Source organism: Taudactylus pleione, unplaced genomic scaffold (assembly GCF_031769625.1).
Source record: "Taudactylus pleione unplaced genomic scaffold, aTauple2 ptg000039l, whole genome shotgun sequence".
NCBI lineage: Eukaryota > Metazoa > Chordata > Amphibia > Anura > Myobatrachidae > Taudactylus > Taudactylus pleione.
Genome location: NW_028284441.1, coordinates 12,599,953 through 12,621,849, shown reverse-complemented (window position 1 = coordinate 12,621,849; position 21,897 = coordinate 12,599,953). Strand labels below are relative to the sequence as shown.

The window sequence follows — 21,897 nt, the reverse complement described above, 5'->3', positions numbered from 1 at the left end:
TAAAGTGATGAGAGAGTTCAGTTACACTTTGCAGTGCTTTAAAATAGGTTTATTAAATTACCTAACTCACCAAAGTTCCTAATCAAGGTGACTGTTTTTTTATTTTTGTAAGAACAAAGTGAGGACGTCGACGTTGTCACAGGTCACTTCAGAGTTAATAGAAGACAATTTAGTATCTTGAAAATCAAGATCAGTACAATTAATTGCTGCCGTATGGAACATGGAAGTCACCCAAAATCCAAGCGCAAAAAACACAGAAAAACGGCACAAAATGTACAATTATATATATCCAGACTTGAAATGAATAGGCAGCACTGAGACCGCAGCATCTCAAGTCCATTACAGATCATTTCAGCAAATCATGGGACATTCTGCACTTACTAAAGGGACTGCTCAGGCTGCAGGAGATTACACACCAAAAAAGGGATTATCCATTTCCTTCATGCTGGACTGTATGGAACTGGAGAATATATGTGCAGAATATATATAACTTTATGATACATCACTAAAAGTAAAGGAGCATCTAAGAATAGCAGTAATATCCCTGGTGCACTTATCATTCCACAACTATGTGGTATATTACCCCTGATTGTTTTTTACGAAATGTGCATGTTTATTTATTTTATTTACTTTTATGTATTGATGTGCATCATCTATATACATACATCATTATTATTAAATTGTGAAAATGTTTAAGCATTCACACAAATCCTTAATCTTATGATTTTAGATCTACAGTATGTATAAGATTGAAACATAATTGTACATTTTGCTGCGTTTTTCTGTTTGATTTTTATGATTTTGTTTTTTGTTTTTCTTTTTTGTCAACATGGTCTGAGAGCTCCACATGTACTATGCGGAATCTAAATTTGTGGCCTTCCAGAAACAGGGACATTTCTTCTAGGACAGGACATCTGTGGCTTAATAGCTATATGTGTCCATCAAAGTTTTTTTTTTTTTATGATCCCTCTTCCGTCAACAACCTATATCATACCTCGACACATTTGGGGAGGTAGGGACTGGGACACTGGCCCTCATTCAGAGCCGCTCGCAAGAAGCGAGCGCTCGCTCTGAATGAGGGCGGCCGCTTTTGTTTTAAAAGCCGGCCTCCTGGCCGCTCGCTAAGCTGTGGGTGACCATCCACAGCTTTAGCGAGTGACCAGGTGATGGTTGCGATGGTCGAGACCATCGCGACCATCGGGGCTTGCGACGAGACCCTTGCGGTAGGGTCTCGTCTACCGCAAGCCCCAGGTAGCTTCCTGCTCTAACAGAGCAGGCAGCTCCCTACTGACGTCACTGGTGAGGTCAGTAGGGCCACCTACAAACGGCAGGAACGCCTCCGTTTGTCCGGCCACCCCCCACCCCGCCTACAAAACGAGGCGAGCTGTCGAACAACATCGACAGCCGCCCCGTTTGTAGTGAGCCCCGGAGTGAGTGAATTTGTCACTCGCTCCGGGGCTAGCGAGCACAGCGCGTGCACAGGCCCTGAATGAGCGGGTCTGAATGAGGGCCACTGTACGAAGAGCAGGACTGTACCGCCATAAATTGGAGGGTTGGGAGGGCTGCTATATTGATTCTATGGCATGAAATAATGTTGCAGCCCTTTACATGCAAATACTTGGAAATCCCAATTTTAGGAAGTACCCCTCTGATTTTAGAAATATAATAATTTTAAGAAGTGTGGACTAGTTCTAACTCACACTCAATTTATTGATTGTAGCAAAAACAGCCAAGTCTGTTTTTAAATTGTTCTCACACATTCTTGTGTATATTTCATATATATGAGATGGAAACACCAACTTTCACTGTGCTTTACTACTTATGAAACAAATATCATAGCATATCACCTGTTATTACATGAAACTCTAATTTTGTTCTATGAAAAGTGAACAATTCAAGTAGTATTGTAATGAAATAGATAACCCTTATCAAGGTACAAAACAGTACAATGTAATATAGTAACAATGTTACCTGCACATCAGAGTCAAATGAAAATAGGTTTTGTCGTCCTTCATTTCTGCTCAACTTATTCAGCTGTTCAGTTTCTCTACCATACTGTTAGCATAGGAAATAAATGAAACAAAATGAACAATTAATCTAGGTTGCCAAAATAAGAAACAATAATCTTACATGATATTTTGTACATTATACATTTTTAATTTTTACTCTACCAAAAACTGAGAAATTACCTTTTTCATAATTCTTTCTTTAACGGCTTTCAGCTATTTGGGATTTGAATGTTCAGTATATTTTGTCGACATGAGGATGTCGAAATGGTGGAAATGTGGACATGCACATGTTGACATTACGTTCCTGGTGGTCTAGCGGTGACTTACCTGGTTCGGCAGGTGTGGCAGTTCCAGTGTGCCTGGCGGTCAGCTAATTAGGATTTCTGTCTGATCCTAGGATACTTCTGGCGGTGAGTATTCCTAACCCCTAATCCACCCCTCCCACAACCTAACCCAAATCCTCACCCTAGTGCCTAATCCTCCCCTCCTACAGCCTATCCCCTAATCTTTCTTCTATAGACTAATCCTCCCCCCAACAGCCTAACCCCTAACCTTCCTCCTAGTGCCTAATCCTCCCCTCCAACAGCCTAATCCTCCCCTCCAACAGCCTAACCCTCCATCTAGTGCCTAATCCTCCCCTCCAACCCCCTTTTCCTAGTGCCTAATGATCCCTTCCCACAGCCCAACCCTCACCATAGTCCTTAACCCTATTTCTTTCCTCCAACAACCTAACCCTCACACTAGTGTCTAATCCTCCCCTCCTAGTCTCCCCAGCCTAACCTCTAACCCTCCTCCTAGTGACTAATCCTCCCCTTCTAGTAACTAATCCTCCCCTCCAAGAGCCTATCCCTAATCCTCCTCCTAATGCCTAACTCTCCCCTCCAACAGCCAAACCCCTAACCCTCCTCCTAGTGCTTAATCCTCCCCTCCAACAGCCTATTCCAAACCCTCTTCCTAGTGCCTAATCCTTCCCTGCCACAGCCTAACACCTAACCCTCCTCCTAGTGCCTAATCCTCCCCTCCCACAGCCTAACCCGCACCCAAGTGCCTAACCCTATTTCTTTCCTCCCACAGCCTAACCCTAACACACACCCTAGTGTCTAACTCTTTCCACCGGTCCATTTCACATGTCAACATTTCACACATTCACATTGTGAACATTTCAACATTATGTTGCTGACATTGATTGTCGATACTGAAAATGTCGACATTATGACTGCATCCCGTATACCCATCTTATTTTAATACATGTAGACATTTGCACTAACACTGGGGACACTGATCAAGACATAGGGGTACATTTACAAAGGGTATTGTTTACACTGTGTCCAGGAATCAATATGATGAACAGAAGGAAACCCGATTGCTCTCTGCATATGAGCACAATGGCTGCAATTACCATCACTGCAGGAGTGGGTGCCAACCATCATAGGATGACTTCGGTAAGGCATCTCTGTAAATCATATGATGCTGGGCACTTAAAAAGTTTGAGTGGATGTAAATAGATGAAAATAGTTATTTTAAAACATAAGATAGGAGGCATTGAATAATACATGAGAAAGTTGTGATGATATGGAATTAAATTGTTTCTGTATTGTAGTATTTGTTGACTGAAAGCTGTCATGGATGGAATTGTACTGTCTAAGCTAATCCCTATGGGGTCTATTCACAGTGCAGAGAAAAGTCCTGTTTTGCAGTATTCACAGAGAGGGTTTCTGTGGAGAAGTTCCCGAGTTCTCCAGCGGCCCACCCGCTCCGTGGCTGAATCCTATCACCATACTTTTGTATGGTGAGTGTAATCCATAAAATAATGGAAAGCTCTGCCTTCCGTTCCGCTGCCTTGTTCAGATTCGCCATCTCATAATAGCGCAATCTGAACTTCAGTGCGAAACCTCCCCTGAGCTCAGCTGCCGGCACATGCGCAGGAAAGACCCGCCTTTGCTTCCACGCTTCCACGCTTCTCACCCAGGACTGCAGCTGAAGACAGGACCACCCGAGCCCTGGATACCGTATCGTACCACCGGAAAGGTAAGTACACATGAATTGCTACTTATACAGGGCAGTGCTGAGCACGGGTTGGGTACGAGATGCCGGTGCTCGGGATCCCGGTGGTCAGAATCCCAATTCCAGCATCCCAACAAGGTTAGTATACAGACACCTGTTGGTCAGTGTCCTAACCCTCCCTCCCCACAACCTAAAACTAACACTACCCCCCCCCCACAGCCTGAACCTAAACCACCCCCCCACAGCCTGATCCTAACCCCTAACTCTAACCCTGCCTCTAACCCCAATACTTACCATCGAAATACCAGCGGTCGGGATGCCAGCGCCGGGATTCTGACAGGTGTTAGGATTCCGGTGCCGTAATTCTAAGCATCGGCATCCCGACTGCCTCCCCTGAGCACAAGGTCACATGTGGTGGATATAAGGCTGTTATACAGGGCAGTGCTGTGCACATGGTTATATATGGTGGACAGTGAGACTCATATTCTTGGCAGTGCTGATCACAAGGTTTAATGAACAATGAAGCATCTATACAGAGTAGTGTTAATGACAAGTTTACATATGGTGGACATAAGGGGTTTAATATGGACAGTGCTGAGCACAAGGTCACATACTTTATGGTGGACATGAGGCTCTTATACTGATCAGTGCTGAGCACATGGTTACAGATGTTTTCTCAAACACCCATCCTTTTTGCACCATATGGCATGAGATACCTGGTGTAATTCCTGTGTTGTACGCTTTTCTCTCAGATTAAATTTTTTGTCTTATTTTGCTTATAGTGCACTAGGAACCTAGGATTAGTTTTTTGGTCGCAAAGGAACTAGTATGAAGTCACAGATTAAGCATAACGAACGGTGCATGGTGTGGATCATACCTAGATTGGTACTTTCCACAATTTTAATCCTTTTTCCTCAAATTTATGCCTAGTTCACTTATATTGTACTAGGTACTTAGAATTAGTGTTTTAGCGCGGCTATGTTGCAAAGATCATTGCATGCTACATGGGGCTATATGGTGCGATTTGAGGATAGGTGTACAGTATACGGACATATCTGTATGGTGGACATAAAGCTCTTATAGTGGGCAGTGCTGATCACAACATCACATATGGATAGGGGAGATTAGACTCTTATACTGGGCAAATCGTAGGATATGTTTAGGGATACACAGCTGCGCTGCACTGACGTAGGGAGAGCAGCCTATGAGAACGTTCTAGGTCTACCCTGGACCTTACTAATATAGCATGTGAATTGTATGGTGAACATAGTCGCTGGGCGCTACCTTAGAAACGGATAAAACAATCTCAAAGATAAATCACTTGATAATATGTCAATATATACCATCCCTATACAGTTATATTAGCATGCAAATGAATCCACAATTTAGTCAGATGTCATCAAGATTAAAACATGCACATATTTATTATAACAAGGACAATGGTGAAATAAATAAAACTTTGCCAGGGTGGCTGCTTTACCAGATAGTTGGTTAAAATGGGTATTGCTGTTATATTTTGAAGACAGATGATCCGGATCACCTTACTCCTCTCTGCCACCGCTTTAGCCGTCCTAGAATTGTGCCTAATACCAGTGTGCCTTATACTGGGCAGTCTTAGGTACAGGGTTACATACGCACAGATGGTGTAATGGTTAGCATAACTGCCTCACAGCACTGAGGTCATGGGTTCAATTCCCATCACGGCCCTAACTGTGTGGAGTTTGTATATTCTCCCTGTGCTTGCGTGGGTTTCCTCCGGGTGCTCTGGTTTCCTCCCGCACTCCAAAAATATACTGGTAGGTTAATTGGCTCCCAACACAAATTAGCCCTAGTGTGTATGTGTGTGAGCATGTGGTAGGGAATATAGACTGTAAGCCCCACTGGGGCAGGGACTGATGTGAATGGCCAAATATTCTCTGTAAAGCACTGCCGAATATATGTGCGCTATATATATAACTGGTAATAATAATATGGCGGATATAAAGCTTTTATTCTGGTCAGTGCTGAGCACAAGGTGGACATGAGGCTCTTATACAGGGCAGTGCTGAACAGACAGCTACATGCCGATGTGTCCTCATACTGAGCAGTGCTGAGGTTTTACTTAAAATTGTATTGCTGCACAGAGTTTAGTACATCTCATTCAGTTTCTATCTAAACCATGCCGGCCACACTAATCCCATTTTCTTCATTACACACTGACATGAAGGTCCAATGAAGAAGATGGTCAAACAGGTGAATACAGTAGGTTATTAAATTAAATCATGTAGCATATATTTTGCCAAAATTGTAGGTTACTTACTGTTACAAATCAATGACTAGAGAATGTGAGCATTGTTTGCATAGTCGTCCACCAAATTTTACAGTTGACGTCTTGACAAAAATTGGAAGAGTTTATACATATGCTCTGTGCTCGTTATTGCAATACTAAAATATGCAGCGTTATGTTTCACCATAATCCTAGTATACTTTCACATATTCCACTATTTATTCAGGCTTAATGTAGTTTAAATGAAAAAGTAAAACCTTTTAAAGAAAAAAATGCAACCTCCTCGCTTAACCCGACCATAAGACACATGTAGGAAAATTGCTTTCCAGGCACAGAGTCAACACTTTTGTATTCCAGCTCTTACACGGCCTAAAAACTGATACCTTCACCAGCTCCGGATGCAAGCTCTTCTCCAGACTTTCCATGATGTTCTCCGTTTTCCCAGCACCACCACTCTCATCATCTGTAGGTTAGAGAACAGTATTTGTGAGCAGCAGAACCATTTTTAATGACCTTAAATTAGTACCACAAACTACTGTTGTTTGGAGATACATGCATGATGCTATTAATGATCATTAATAAACATAAAGGTCGCTGTGTGCACCCATTTGAGATAATCATTAGCAACCAGTCATTTAATATTCTAAAAGGCACAAGTGAAATAACTGTTACAATCTGATTAGTTACTATAGAACAACACATATGGGCATACTGCTACATGCAACTGTAGATTTTTTCTAAATAAACCCATTATCTACTGCTACATAATGTATTCGATGCTTTAACTAGTTTATTAGTCAACATAATAAAAATAGTTTAGGGGGAAAAAAGCAAATCATGCATTGCATGGATTCATTCTTTATATCTATACGAATATAATAAGAACGTCGTGTCTATCGGTTTGCTCCGAGTTGGTGCAAAAAGTACTAAAACAGATTTTACTCCTAGAAATAACCTGCACTAATCCGTTTCATCTCGATCCATCATCTTACAGCTGAGCAATAACAAAAACAAAATTTATTGGCATCATCAATGAAAGAGCAATACAACTAGAACGCCTCAAAAATAAAAAAATGTTGGCAGAAGCAATTTCATTGTGGGCGAAGCCGCGGGCATCAGCCACTATTAAATATGTATACAAATCCTTTAATGTGAAAGAGAAAATGTCATTAAATTTGAAAGAGAAAATTGCACTACTCTAACACACAAAGGGGCTGATGTAGCATTGGACAAGTGCGTCATATTTGCATAAATATAACAACTGCGACTGACAAAACTACATTGCTAGATTGCTCTGACCAATTTAATTTGCAACATTTGTACAACTGAGTTTGAATATATACGAAGTGCTACAATGCAGCGACAGCGGTTTTTTCTCACGCCAAGCTCAGCTGTGCTTCATCTGCAACTTTGACTGTGTTTAATGCTAATTCCCATGCGGTTAGTCACAGCCCATGGTCTCTAGTATACTTTGAGTGGTGTTTTTGCTCAGTCTGCAATGTGAATAAGGCACAAGATTTAAAGAAAAAGGCAGTACCTCTTAGAGCGGCTCATTCACACCAGGCATCACGAGCCGTATGCATACAGAAGTTAAGTGTATGAGGACACATCTGTATGTATATGATACTTTATTCAAGTATTCTATGGTGTACAAATTGTGTACTGTAAATTTAGCATTTACTACTAACAACCTTTCATCAGCCTTGCACCAGTGATGTGTGGTTAGATCAATGGCTGGGGAGGCACACATGGAGATGGGTCTGAGTGCTGAGAGCCTGACCCACCCCCTATTCACTGTAACTCTCCTTTCACTACACTAAGCTTCAGTGTCCATTGATTCTCCTACCTGCATCACTGAGTCTTCTCTTGCTGCTGCTGGCTGAGCTCTGATCTCTAAACACTGCAGTGCACTTCCTGGTCAATTGAGACGTCCAAGGTGTCCATCAGTGCTCAAGGCACGCCCCCCCAAACTCAGAGGCATGCCTCTTTTAGCTCACTTTCTGTGCAGCTTACTGTCCGTGGTGTGGCCCCGCCCCCCAGCTCTGCAAGCAGTGTCTGACTATACAGAAGCGAGACTGAGCTGTTGCTGCCTCATCTTGTCTCTCTGCAGTCCCTGGGAGCTCCACAAAGCTGGTGAGTGTTAACTATACAATAAACAACTAATATGTTTAAGTTCTAAAAATGATTAGAATAATACAAAAAAGATATCTGTATCAAATCTTAGGAGGCTCTGCCTCCCCTGACTGCACTTGCACATATACTTCTGTTGTCTCCTGGCACAAAAGTGGCGCATACGTTAACTTTGCAGAGCTGGATGCATCTTAAAAGTATTTGAAGCCGCTCAAATTGTATATATATATATATATATATATATATCTATCAGGCACAATGTTCCTGACTTTTATGCAAAATGTTCCCTACAGTGCACTAAATCAAAGGCCCTCATTCAGAGCCACTTGCTAGCGGCAGTACGCTCGTTCCGAGCGATGTTCGCACATCTGCGCATGCGTACGGATCGTTATACGCATGCGCGAACCAGTCAGTGCGGCCGAAATTCATGTGCTCGCAAAATAGCGAATGCCTGATAATTTGAGTGACAGGATGAGGCGTATGTGGGTGGTAACGGGAAGGTGCTTGAAAACGGGGAGTGGAAATCAGAACGCAGGCGTGCTTAAAGGTCAAAACGGGCGTTTTATGGGTGTGCATATTTAAAACAGCAGCGTCATTGACCACGTCACTGGGTTTTTTTTAAGCCAGAACTGTTCGCAAAATTGTGGTAGCAAAAACCAACCACAAGAATAGCGAGCAGTTCATACGCTGGTCGATGTACTCGATTAATCTAATAAATAGCGGACATGACGTATGGTGCGAGCGGCCAGGGGGCGTTTTTAACAAATAAACGAGCGTATGTTTTGCTCGCTCGTTCAGACTTAGAGGTGTGAACAGACTGCAATTTGCGAACGGATCATTTGAATAGCCACCCCTTGTTTTTGAACGAACGACCGCAAATAGCGAACGGCTCTGAATCAGGCCCAAAGTCAGGAAATTAATTATAAATTAATTTTTTGGGTGTTCCCTATAAATCTGATCATTTTCTTCCGGTACAAAAGACAAACATCTGTGAGAGCAGAACAGTGTGAAGCTGTAATTCTGTGTCACCACCTTTCAATCTACTGTTTGTTGTAATGCTTTATTTCTCTGTTGCTGGCTGCTTGTGGACTCCCAGTGTTCCTGTTACTTGCATGTATGAGTTCGCACAGAGTCCGCTGGCTGCAGAATAACTTTCCGAGCACATAGAGCCAAAAGTCAATCACAGAATTTTTTTTTAAAGACAACTAGAGCCAGCTATATTGCTGCCAGCTATCAGCTGCTGAATATACTAAAATGCTTCATTTTTAGAATGCACATTGGGTCTGATTCAGAGACGGACAGTACTGCAAACGCAACTGCATACTCTCACGGATCGCAGTTGCTAAATTATGCTAATGCAACAGACGGCAGATTTTGTACTGAGACGCCCACCGGAGCCCTCGTAGTTGCCCGCTACAGGGTACCCAACTGCAGCATTGGAGTCTATGGTCACTGTATTTGAAACGCTGAAGGTTTGTTCTCTACATTGTGTGATCGCAGACGCTGGCTAGTACACACCCAGGAAAGGCCACGACACGTCTGCATCTTGGCTAGAGCTCCCTGTAACCACCCACAAAACAGTCTCTTCCTGTCAATCGATTGCGAGTGAATCCTCACAGCGAGCGCTATTGCAATTAATTTGCAGCGCATGCACACCACTCCTATCCACCAATAGTCACTCAACTGCGTGAACATCGGAGTAGCGTTCATCTCTGAATCAGGCCAATTATACCCTAAAATATTGAAATCTTATAGATTGGAAATTCTATGGTTTCTTGGCATTTTTACCCAACATATCATGCAATGTACAAGTGAAGGTGTTTAGATGTAGAACAAACTTCAATACTTTGCTTTCATTATACTGACTACACAACTCCACTAAATGCTGATATCTGATTGGATGATATGGGTTACAATATGTCACTGCTTTTTGCACCAGGTGCTACTTATAATAGCTGCAGTGCTTTGGAAATGTATTATGCCAGTTTACACTATAGGGATTAAACACACTTGGTTAAATCAATTAGATTACATTATTGGGGTAATTAAATCGGAATCAGTATGGAATCCCGGCTGCCGCATGGCCGGCAGTACGATTCCTGGCAGCGGCAGCCCGACAGATCAGCAGAGCCCGGCAGCGGAAGCCCGACAGTGGAAATCCCGTTCGTCCCTAAGGTAAGTATAAACTAACCTAACCCCCTAACCCTCCTTAGGGGTGCCTATCCCTAACCTCCCCCCAAGTGCCTAACCCTAATCCTCCCTCTAAGTGCCTAACCCTAACCCCCCCTTCCCCGCTGCCTAAACCTAAGTCTCCCGGGGGGGTGCCTAACCCTAAGTCCCCCCCGGGTCCCCTAAACCAAACCCTCCCCCCCGCGGCTGTCCACTCGCAGTGCCCGGCAACCCTTTGATTGGGATGCCAGGCGCCGGTCTCTAGTCGGGTAAATGACAGGCGACCCCGGGTATCCCACACCGGGATAAAGCAGCCAGGAAGCCGGCTGTCGGTATTAAGTTAGCCGGTTTCCCGACTGCATACCATTAAATCCCATCGTATACCTATTTGTGTAGAAATAAGGACCTCTTTTTTATTATTGGACATTATTGTGTAGCAGCAACACATATCTTGCTGAACAAGTAATAAATAAATAAATAATATAGAAAACAAACTGATATAAATTGAGCGATAATGGTCAATGATTTGTTCAGCCACTGCCAGAAAACGTTTCCGGTCAGTTTTATTACTCTTTAATGCACGTATAACTCTTGCAGTTAAATCGGTAACCAGCATATAGTCATTATTTAACCTTGAACAGGATCCGCTGTGTATTTCTTCTCTTGCACCAAGCTGTCTGTGTTGAACTGAATGATTTTCTTCAATGTCAGCAGCCACTCCTCCATTTCCTGTTCCGTCTCGGCTGCCAGATGATGGCTGGATTTATCTAGCATCCTCAGCTCAAACGCATTACGCCGAAGCTTTGGGCACTGGAGAAAGAAGAGGGTCTGCACATTCAATGCATTAAAGATGGAACAGAGTTGCCACTCAAGATAACCCACATATAATTTATGCCATTAAACTCACAGTCACTGTAAGGTGCAGTACAGTATGTTTGATTTTTATTTACATTTGGTTTTGTTATACAAGTCAGAACATTGATTTGATAGAAATGTATTTAAGTAGCAGTCTGGCAAATGTACAGTATGTTAAATGGAATAGACTCCCATTACCTGAGTGGCCAATCTTGCAGCCAGCAAGGGACACTAATAATTCCGTACCAGTTGGATCTCCCTTAGTCGAATAGTGTAGAGGATGATTGGATGAAAAGCTGGGTACACACTGGAGCTATATCAGTCCGATTTAACCAATTTGGCCAAATCAGAACCACAAATCGGGCATATAGTGCAGTGTGTATGCCCAATTTGTGTGCTCCCGTGGTCACATGCAATATCGTGTGATTTGCAGTGCTACACATCCAATTACACGATATCATATGCAGCGCCATACATATTAATGAAGAACGGAACGAGTGATGGAGCCATCGTTCATTAAATCGGGTAATGTGTACCGGCAATCATGCAATGTCCAGGTTACAGGCAAATCGCCCTGAACATCTGACCGATTACCGGTCGCTCTAGTGCGTACCCAGCTTAAGTGACATTTGATCGCCTCACATCCAATCACCTGACACCCTGTTCTTCCAACTACTTCCCTATCTCTCAACTGATCAATGAGAAATTCTTAAAAAATCAGATCAGTGAAGTTTTGGGGAGGGTTTGTCCCACCCCTTTTAAAGTACACCTGCTGCACATACACAGATGAGCCAGCCAATACAATCACTAGGAACCAGTGACATCACCTCAGAAGTTTTGCAGCACTTTTACATTGGGGGAGGCGAGGGGAGTAGCAGATCCAGACTCTGACAAGAGGGTACAGACCTCCATTCTGCTTTCACTGCTCCCATTGCTCTGTCCTCAATGCATGCGAGTGAGGAGGAGAGGTCTTTCTCCTTCAGTCTCTAGCAGTCACTGAGGGCTGAGGGGCCTTCCCCCAGTTCTACTGCTCAGCTGCTACACAGACATCATATTTTAGATGCCTGATACTCCACATGTATCCTGGTGAACAACGATTATTATCATTGTGAAAGGTAAACGCTAATTAGTTACAATGTGATTTTAAACAGTAAGGGATAGTAAGTTTAAAATCTAAGAGAAATACTATACAGTGTTAACTACATTCTGTAAACATTACAAGATACATTATTCTATAGTGTTTATTGATACTGACACATAGAGCTATTTCAGGGTTAAATCTTTAAGTTTTGGGAGCATCTCTAGGATCTAAAATAAATTGGCAACTAGGCAAATTGCTTATCAAGACTCTGCCATGTATTCCGCTGGAATGATTGTGCTGGCTATTTATATGTAAACCCTCCTTTTAAAGATAGGAACTGTCCAGGAAATCAAATTTAAAACAAATAGAAATAGAAATAGACTTTTGGTTCCAAAAAAGAGAAAAATCCCAAATTACGTTGCATGACTTTCTGACTTATTTCATTTTTTTTAAGAAAATGGTTCTCTGGTGCTGATAGAGATGCTATATTTAAACTGAACCCTTAACATTAGGGTTAAAAGTTAAAATATATACTTGAGAGATTAACCAAATCCTTAGGGGGGTATTTATCAGAGCTTGGAGAGAGATACATTAGTGAAAGATAAAGGGGTCTATGTACTAAGCAATGATAAGTGACAGAGTGAAAAGTGATAAGAAAGTGATAAGTGCCAGCCAATCGGCTCCCAACTGTCATCTCACAGGCTGTGTTTGAAAAATGACAGTTGGGAGCTGATTGGCTGCCGCTTACCACAGACTTATCACATTTCACTCTGTCACTTATAACTGCTTAGTACATAGACATAGACCCCAAAGTACCAACCAATCAGCTTTTAACTTACATTTTACAGACTGTGTTTGAAAAATGACAGGAGCTGATTGGTTGGCATTTTGTGCCTAATTCAGCACAGATTGCAGCTGCGTAATCGCACGCAATGAATCTGCAAAAATATGCTTATGTCCGCTACCGCTCAGCCAGCACAGACGCCCACACTACTGCCTTCTCACATCCGTAATACCTTGTAGTCCTGCGCATACATCAGTAACATCGGAGAACCCTGGCCCCTCATGCAGAATTACAGCAGCTCTGACCTGTCTCAGAAATTACAAGTCTTGTTGCACGCAGTGCGTACTCAGGCTACATAGGCAATCGCAGTGGATAATTTATGCACGCCCATGCAACGACGTTCAAACGGACAGGCACGACTGCGTTTCTCCAACCACTCACCCGTCATCCCCCCAAACGCTCACGGAGTGCCAATCATTCTGCGATAGATTCCACAGTGTGTCCGTAATTGCAGTGCGATCGCCGTGCACGCGCAGTGCGGTGTGTACGCAACAATCGGCCAATCTGCGTACGGTGCTGCAATTGCGATCCATGCTGAATCGGGCCCCTTATCTCTCACAATTTTATCTCTCTACAAGCTTTGATAAATACCCAGTGTGAGCCATGTAGAATACAGGAATGTCCATCCAGTATAGAGTGAATAATAACATTTATTACATTAAATTGTGATTGTAGGGATAATACAAATTAAAGCCCTGGCATAAAAATCCAGGTACAAGACAAGTATTGGATCAAATACACACCACCAGTGTGTATTTGAACCAACCCTCAGGAACCCGGAACACGCTATATAAATGGGCCTGCGCCAAAGTCTGCTTGAGCAACTCAGACTCCAAAAGTAAAGTGACTTGTTTCACTATACAAAAAAATAATACATTTGCTTCATAGTCCTACAGTGAAAATCTAAAATCTTAAAATTGAAATTAAAAAAGTGTTAGAAAGTTTTCAATGTTGATCCAATTCATTTGAAATACAAAACCCTAATGATGTAAAAGCAGCAATGTACTTATACCAAAGAATCCTGGTGCATTTCCAAGACCCCGCTCACAAGACACAATAAAGTAGCGCAGAGTACACACCTCCAGACTGACAACTGTATCTGTCACATGTGATTGCACCAAGCAATATGAAGAGATAAAACATTACAGGCCGTTTCTCTTTAAAATGACACATTGGGCGGTATTCAATTGTCATAGCGCGCCCGATCTCCCGTCTAAAGTTACGGGAGATCGCTATTCAATTGTTGCTGTTTTTCGCGCTGATTGTGTAAACGGCTACCCCCGACCAAAGTGCTTTGCGCGATCACGAAAAGTGCTGTTTGGGCGCCCAAACAGGTCACTTTTCGCCCATTTCAGCTCGCACCCCCCTGGGGCTGCGAGCTGAAATTGTGCGCTGGCAGCTGATCGCACCAGACAAGAGCAACTATTGAATAGCTCCTGTTGGGTGCATAAAGGGCGAAACAACTGAATACCGCCCATTGGCTGATAAACTCATTCTTATCTCAGGCCTGTAAGGTGAGTTGATGACTTCACTCTGGATATACTGTACCTGGATTACATCAATGCAGGAATCCAGGAAAATACAGTTTTTCAAGTCCTTTGTAGTTTTTTCATCTTTGTATGAGTTTAGGATATAGGAACCATCAGGCAGCTGAGTCAGATAGAAGTAACGTCTTCTGAACACCTATTAATATAACACACAAAAAAACCTGCACGTTAGTGAATATACCCCAAAGAGTCATCTTTGGCATCCTATAATGCCCCCCAGTATGTAAATCTCAGAATTTATGCCTTTTTGAAATGATTCTGCATTTTGCATACATTCTCCATGTGTTTTGCATTACAGTTGGATGCAACATATGATTAAGTATGTTTAGGACGTATTTATACATATCTAGACTAGAATTCAATACCCCCCTCCACCACCACCACCATCACCTTCAGAACGGGATGCAGTTGATATGCCGGCAGTCGGGATGCCGGCAGTCGAAATACCGCTGCCGGAATCCCGCTGCCCGGCATAATGCCGTCGCCGATAGCACGATGGACATCAGGATATCAGCGTCGGCATCCTAACCGTCGGAAACCCGAACGTCCGGGTGGCGGTACTATACGCGCTTAGCCGGGAATGGGGGGGTTAGGATTAGGTACCCCCTGGGGGACTTAGGGTTAGGCACCCCCAGGGAGGGTTAGGCTACAGGGAAGGGGGGTTAGGCACCCCGGGGGCGAGGTTTGGGTTAGGCACCCCACGCGCCCGGGAGGGTTAGGTTTAGGGTGCGGGAAGGGGGGTTTAGGGTTAGGCACCATCAGGGGGAGGTTAGGGTTAGTCACCCCACGGGGAGGTTAGGGTTAGGCACCACTAAGGGAGGGTTAGGATTAAGGTGGGGGAGAGGGAAGAGTTAGACTACTTACCAGCCCTAGTCGGGATCTTCAGCGTTTGGGCTTTCACTGTCAGTATTTGAACCGGCGGCTATTCAGGGGCGGACATCTCATACCGATTCCCCTCAGAACAGTGTGCAGCAAAATAAATGCAGAATTGTATGCACTGTTACGGTCTGTTCACCCTTATCCTTGATTTGCTAGTCTGCAACATCATCACTGCGCACGTAGACTCTGGGGGGTATTCAATTAGGCTGCGAAAAGTCGGAATCGACGATAACTTATTGCCGATGACGTCATTTTGGCCTATTTCAATTATCCCCGTATTCAATTTCAAAGACTTTTCACAGGTTCGAAAAGTCTTTGAAAAAAAAAGGGGATAACTTTTCACCATGTTTTACATGGCGAAAAAAAGTGCACAATTGGGGTTTAGGGGTGCAGGCTTACAAAAAATAGCCTGCACCCCTGGAAATGTCATTTAAAAATAAACTGTGTCAAAAAAAGTTTTAAAAAACAAAATAGGGACACCCCAAAAAATGAATTAAAAATTTGGGGTGAAAAAAAAGGGGAAACAGTGTTTAAAAATAGGGAAATAGGTTCAGGGGTATTCTGTAAGTATGCGGCAGGTGTATTCTAGAATAGGCTATTAGCGGCAGGTGCTTTTTTGTAGAATTTTTTAAAAATTACTTTAGGGACTTAAAAACATGCTAGTACCCATTTTCATGTACCCCAAATTTGATGGGACCACTTAAATAAATGAAAAAAAAACACCTAAGTGCTCTTCTGCATCACTTCTTCAATGCTGGGAAAAAAACACCTGCTGCGGCTATTTAAAAATCTGACTTTCTTCTGCAGGCAAAAACGGGGATACCCATAGTGATCCCCCATGTCTGGACATCTTTAGGGGGGTACTACAATTATTTCCCGAAAATTCCCGGGTTTTTTTGTAGATCCGAATTCACCGGATCCCGTTTTGGCTAATTTTAAATTGAATACGGAGATAAAGCAGGCACGCGCCCGATACTTTATCCCTAGAAAAGATCCGATGTGGAGCGAAAAGTCCAGCACGGACTTTTCGCTCTCTAATTGAATACGGGCCTCTGATTCAGGCACTATATAACGGAGGAACAATATAGCTTGGCAAGAGCCCTATATGCCATAACTGTGTGTATATTTTATGTATGTTATGTATCAAAAAATTATGTGTCCTTTGACAAAAAGACAGACTGGAATTGTGTCCAGGAAGATTTTGCTTTTCTCCTATGATAGTTCCCGTTACACTGTACAATATGTTTGACATTCCCCCTCTGAGATCCGGCACTTGCTCCATTAAGAGTGTTATAATGTAAAGCATGTGATATATGGGGCAAATGGCAAATACACTGCTTGTAGCATAGAAACAGAATCTGTCAGCAGGAAAAGCATACAGGTCCATCTAGTGTGTGCATGGATCACTTTGTTATTTTCTCTTAATATGCTTCATTTTAGTCTTAACAGTAACCATGAGGGAGATGTATTATAGCGGCATGCATACGATGTCGCTTACCTACGTAAACATCTGTAACATCGACGCACATCAAGCGGCCATCTTGCCCTTGCGGCAGGTCTGACCAGCCGCAGAGTTAGCAACTCTCCTGACACGCAGAGAGCCCTCATGCTGCGGAGGAGATCGCAATGGCTAATTTACGCACGCCCATGTAACGCCGTTTAAGCTGTCAGACACGCCTGTGTTTTATTGACCAACCCCCAAATTCTGATTACCTGTCGCTCACTTTGCGAATGTATCCTCTGTGCATGCGGAATTGCAAAACCATTGCAGCGTGTGCGCAGTGTGGCTTATACGCATGCGTAATGGAAAACAGTCGCTAGATCTGCGTAAAATCACATGAGTGTCCATCTCTGTATCAGGTCTCCTGTGCAGATTGTTCACACTGAAATCTTGCAGTTATCCCTGAACTTATTAGGGCCACTCACTAGCCATTATGTATGATATCAGCACTGTGCTGCTGCGACACAGCTGAACAGAGACCTCAAGAAGTGTGAGTTTCCATTACACCTCTCCAGGGACTCTCTTTTTAACTCATTGCAGTAATGTCCTGTACCAAGTGGCAATGCAGGAGGTCTCTTAGCGCTGAGATAAGTGAGATGTTGATACATCACTCTTTGTTCTGCACATTTTTAGTTTGTTGAGAAGTACATTGCTAGGAAACACATAAATTCATTAATTTCTTACTATCACATTTGGAACCTTCCTTGTTATGACCTCTCTGAGTGATACTCAATTTAAAAGGTTCAGCTTTAGGGGGGTATTCAATTAGGCTGCAAAAAGTCGGAATCTTCGCATGTTTGAATTATCCCCGTATTCAATTTCAAAGTCTGGCCTATCTGCTCTAAACATCTCAATGAAGACAGAGCCAGGGAAGCCCTAGGACCACAGTAGGGACGCAGTCATAGACAAACGATCCAGGTCTAGGGAAAAACAAGGACCCTGAGACAACAGGTCCAGATAGTGAAGCAGTAGGAATGGAGCATCGATGAGGAGACTCCGAAAATCTTAGTACCAGTGATGTCTGGGACAAACTGGAGCCCCCAGAAGGAAAGCCCCTCCGTCTCTAATTAAACTTCCGAACACCTCGAGGAAGAAGGGAGACCGGAGGACACAGGTACACAAAGTGGAAGGACCACTTCACTGGCAAAGAGTCACTGAAGGTAGCTTCAGTACTCCTAGAGCTGGACTGTAACATCGGCAATGTGTGATAGAGTCAGAAGGCCATAAGGATCAATCACCTCAGGGAGGCCCCCTCTGCTCACCAGGAGTTGAAACCTGTCTTGGAGAAGAGACTAGTCCCCGGAATGCACGTCGTGACGGCTGAGGAAGCCCGCTTCCCAATGGAGAGCTCCCGGAATGAATACTGCAGAGTTGGCCAGGAGAAGACCCTTGGACTATGTCAGAATGTATGACATTCCTGTCATTGCCACCCAACTACCAGTGTTGCCTAGATGGAAGCCACTGTTGTGACACTGTCGGACTGAACCTATTCAGGTTCACCGTGACATATGGGTTAGGCCAGAGTGAAGGCCCAAGACAGCCTAAAGTTCCAACAAGTTAAGTGGCAGGGCGGAAGCGACAGACGTCCAGCTCCCCCGAAACGAATGCGGACCAGACACTGTCTGTAGCAAAGAATACCCTGGACGAGATGGCCATAGCCACCCGGACAGAGACCGACTCGCCTCCAGAGAGAGCATCATCGTGTGAACAGCGATCCGATGGAAAAAACTCGATCCATCCGGAGAGGAGTCAATTATGGCAAGGCCTGGAATGTAACTGAGCATATTCCACCCTACCAAAAGGTAGACACTCTGGTAGACCGCGCATCACCAAGAGTAATGACATATGTCGACTGCGTAGACATCCGCACACTCCAAGTTGAAGAGCTGAGATCTTGTCTTACGCCAGAAAAATTCTCAGATTCTGAGAATCCAGCAGTGCTCCCAGATGAAGAATACCCTGTGAGGGATGCAGGGAGGACTTTTTCTCCGTTGACTACTTATCTGTGCCGAGAAGAAGCCACGGTTAGCCTGACCTAGCGGTAAAGTACCTCGGTGATCCTGTTAAAAACAGGAGGCCGCCCAGATAAAGGAGCATTCGGATACACTGAACAGGTGAACTGTCAGAAAATCCATAAAGCTTGTAAACCCCGGTGGAGTTGAGGACAGTCCCAACAGGCAGAGCCCGAAACTTGCAAATGTTGCTGTGGCACAGCAAACCTGAACCCATGCTGATGAGAGGGCTCTGTATGTACCCGTAGGTACGTATCCTGAATACTCAGATATACCATAAAATCACCAGGTTCCAAATGTCGGGTGATGGAGCATGAAGGATTCCACCTGAGTCCAGGCACCCTTGGAATCTGATTCAGGGATTTGAGACAGAGTATAGGCAAATGAGGACCAGTAGGTCACTGCCCCAGAAAGAAAGTAGAACAACCAGTCCCTCGCTGAGATAGTGAGGCTGGCCGAAATAGCTCTGCTTACCGCCAAGACTGTATAGCTTTCTGGGAATGTAAGGCCCTGATCGGCTGAAGAAGGGCCCGTGGAACAACGCCTGTGAGGAGGCCGCCTGAGCAATGAGAGGCCGTTGAGAATCAGTACCTCACTCTGGAATTCCCCAGATGTAGACCTGTCCCGTCAGGCTGAAGGTTTATCCTCAGGCGTAGAAGCAGGGTCGTCCGTAAGTCCAGGACTGCTCGGTACTGGATATGGTGGCCCCCGTGGAGGCCGACAGCCTAGGAAAAAACAGGCCTTTAGGCTGACCCTGAGGACAAAAAGACTTAACAGAGTTAGTCCGAATGTAGTGGGAGTAGCTAAAGACAGTATCTCTCCATTAGTGATACTGCCAATGATGCAACAATCTTGTCAAGGTCAGGACCAAACAAGATCTTCCCCATGGAAGGAGTCTGCACCTCTGCTTTCCCATAACGTAGCCATAGGGTATTGCGGCGGATACAGTCGCAGCCGAAACCCTGAAAGTTAGAAGACCGGCATCCCATGTAGGTAATCCCACACGACCACTGCATATTTTATGTGAGCGGCAAAAGACATTTGAACCCCAGACGTGTTGGAGGGGAAAAACGTTACAAAAGCATCACCATGTGATGGCCATTTAGTATTTCGTAGAAAACGACATCCACCAGGGTGGCCGTTGTGGTAATCCCTGCAAGGGGAATGACAGACTGATGTGGTATCGGAGGTAATTCATGTACTGTGAAAAACCCCGTCAGGGAGCGATAGTCTGTGACACAGGGGTAAACTGCAAGAAATTGCGAGATACCCCGAGTTGAAAAGGGCAGTATGGTGAAGTAACTCCAAGCGAGTGACGACAATGGGGCCCGCCCGGCGATCCTCAAAGGAGAGGATCCTGAGAAATAAACCGCCCTTTAAAGGGGTCGTGCAAGGGGCCCGGCACCAGATGGCACCGCATACATAAACCTTTCTGTGTTAAAATCCTCCGCACTAATTCCTGCAGGCTATGACTTGCAGGATAGCAATAATGGGTGCAGTATCGTGTGCAATCTCCTGGTCAGATATATTTGACTATCTTGATGGAAATATTAAGCAGCGCCATACCGGTCCTGACTAACGCTAAGAGTAGCTGCAGGGACCCATTATCAGTGTATGCAACACACAGTTCCATCTAAAATATGGCAACGTGCAGCACGCAACAGTATGTGACAAACCTCACAAATATTAACAAGTATATATATGTGAGGTCTCAGAACCACCCCAGGTACACCTGTATTAGGGCAGATAAATAAAAGGGATAGATATACACTGACAGGTGAGAGAAAAAGCAGAGTCAGCACTAGCATAAGTCACATACAATGCAGACATATATACTGTACATACATAAGCATGACATATAATATACTGCACAATGTCGCTACATTAAACTGCCCAGATTCAGTGTCTGGGAAGGCTATAGCACTGTGTACACTCACCCAAAATGGCCAGGTACGCAGGGGGACTGGGCTCACTGTCATCCTAGGAGTTCTGCAGCACCACCGAGAGATAATGGCCGCTGGAGACCTCAGAAGAAGCGTGGCCCGCGGAGGAAGCAGCTCAGCGACGCCAGACTGTAGTATTGAAAGGCGCGCTGAGCTGAGGGGAGGAGCCGCTAGACAGGGAAGGCTTCCTCCACTGGCTAGCAATTAACCCCCCGGGATGCCGGCTCCTGCTGCCGCTATAATCCCTGGTGGGCTGTGGACACGCGGGGTATGCCTCCATGGAGGGGGAGCCCGCCGCCACCGCTAGCGCCTCCGGTCTGTCCCCAGAGACCGGAGGCATAAGGCTGCATGTACACGCGGGTCACCGCAAGCGGTGACCACGCGACTTACCTGTCCCCGTCGATCCGGCAGCAGCCCAGGGATTCCTCCAGAGTCCGGCTAGTACAGACTCTGGGGTCCCGCTGCGATCCCCAGATCTGTACTGGCGTCGCAGCGCCGGCGGGGTGTAGGAGCGGCAGCTTAGACGTCCATTGGACAGTCTGATGCTGCCGCTCTGAAGAGTAGTAAAAAATAATAAAATAAAACTCTTTAAAATAAATTATAAGCTTAGGGGCTGCTAAGCAGCCCCCCTGCAGTAACGGTGACCCGACTCCGGCC

At 44.5% G+C, this 21,897-nt stretch overlaps 1 protein-coding gene across 1 annotated transcript in view; it reads right to left on the bottom strand.

Moving 5' to 3' along the window:
* Positions 1-21,897, bottom strand: part of DOCK11 (dedicator of cytokinesis 11) — a 362,537-nt gene that overhangs the window by 295,442 nt on the left and 45,198 nt on the right. The window contains exons 7-10 of the mRNA XM_088453072.1: positions 14,907-15,041; positions 11,211-11,388; positions 6,663-6,742; positions 1,972-2,055 (exon numbers count right to left, since the gene is read on the bottom strand). Of these exons, the coding sequence (XP_088309198.1) occupies positions 1,972-2,055; positions 6,663-6,742; positions 11,211-11,388; positions 14,907-15,041 (477 nt within the window). The remainder of the gene's footprint in view (positions 1-1,971; positions 2,056-6,662; positions 6,743-11,210; positions 11,389-14,906; positions 15,042-21,897) is intronic.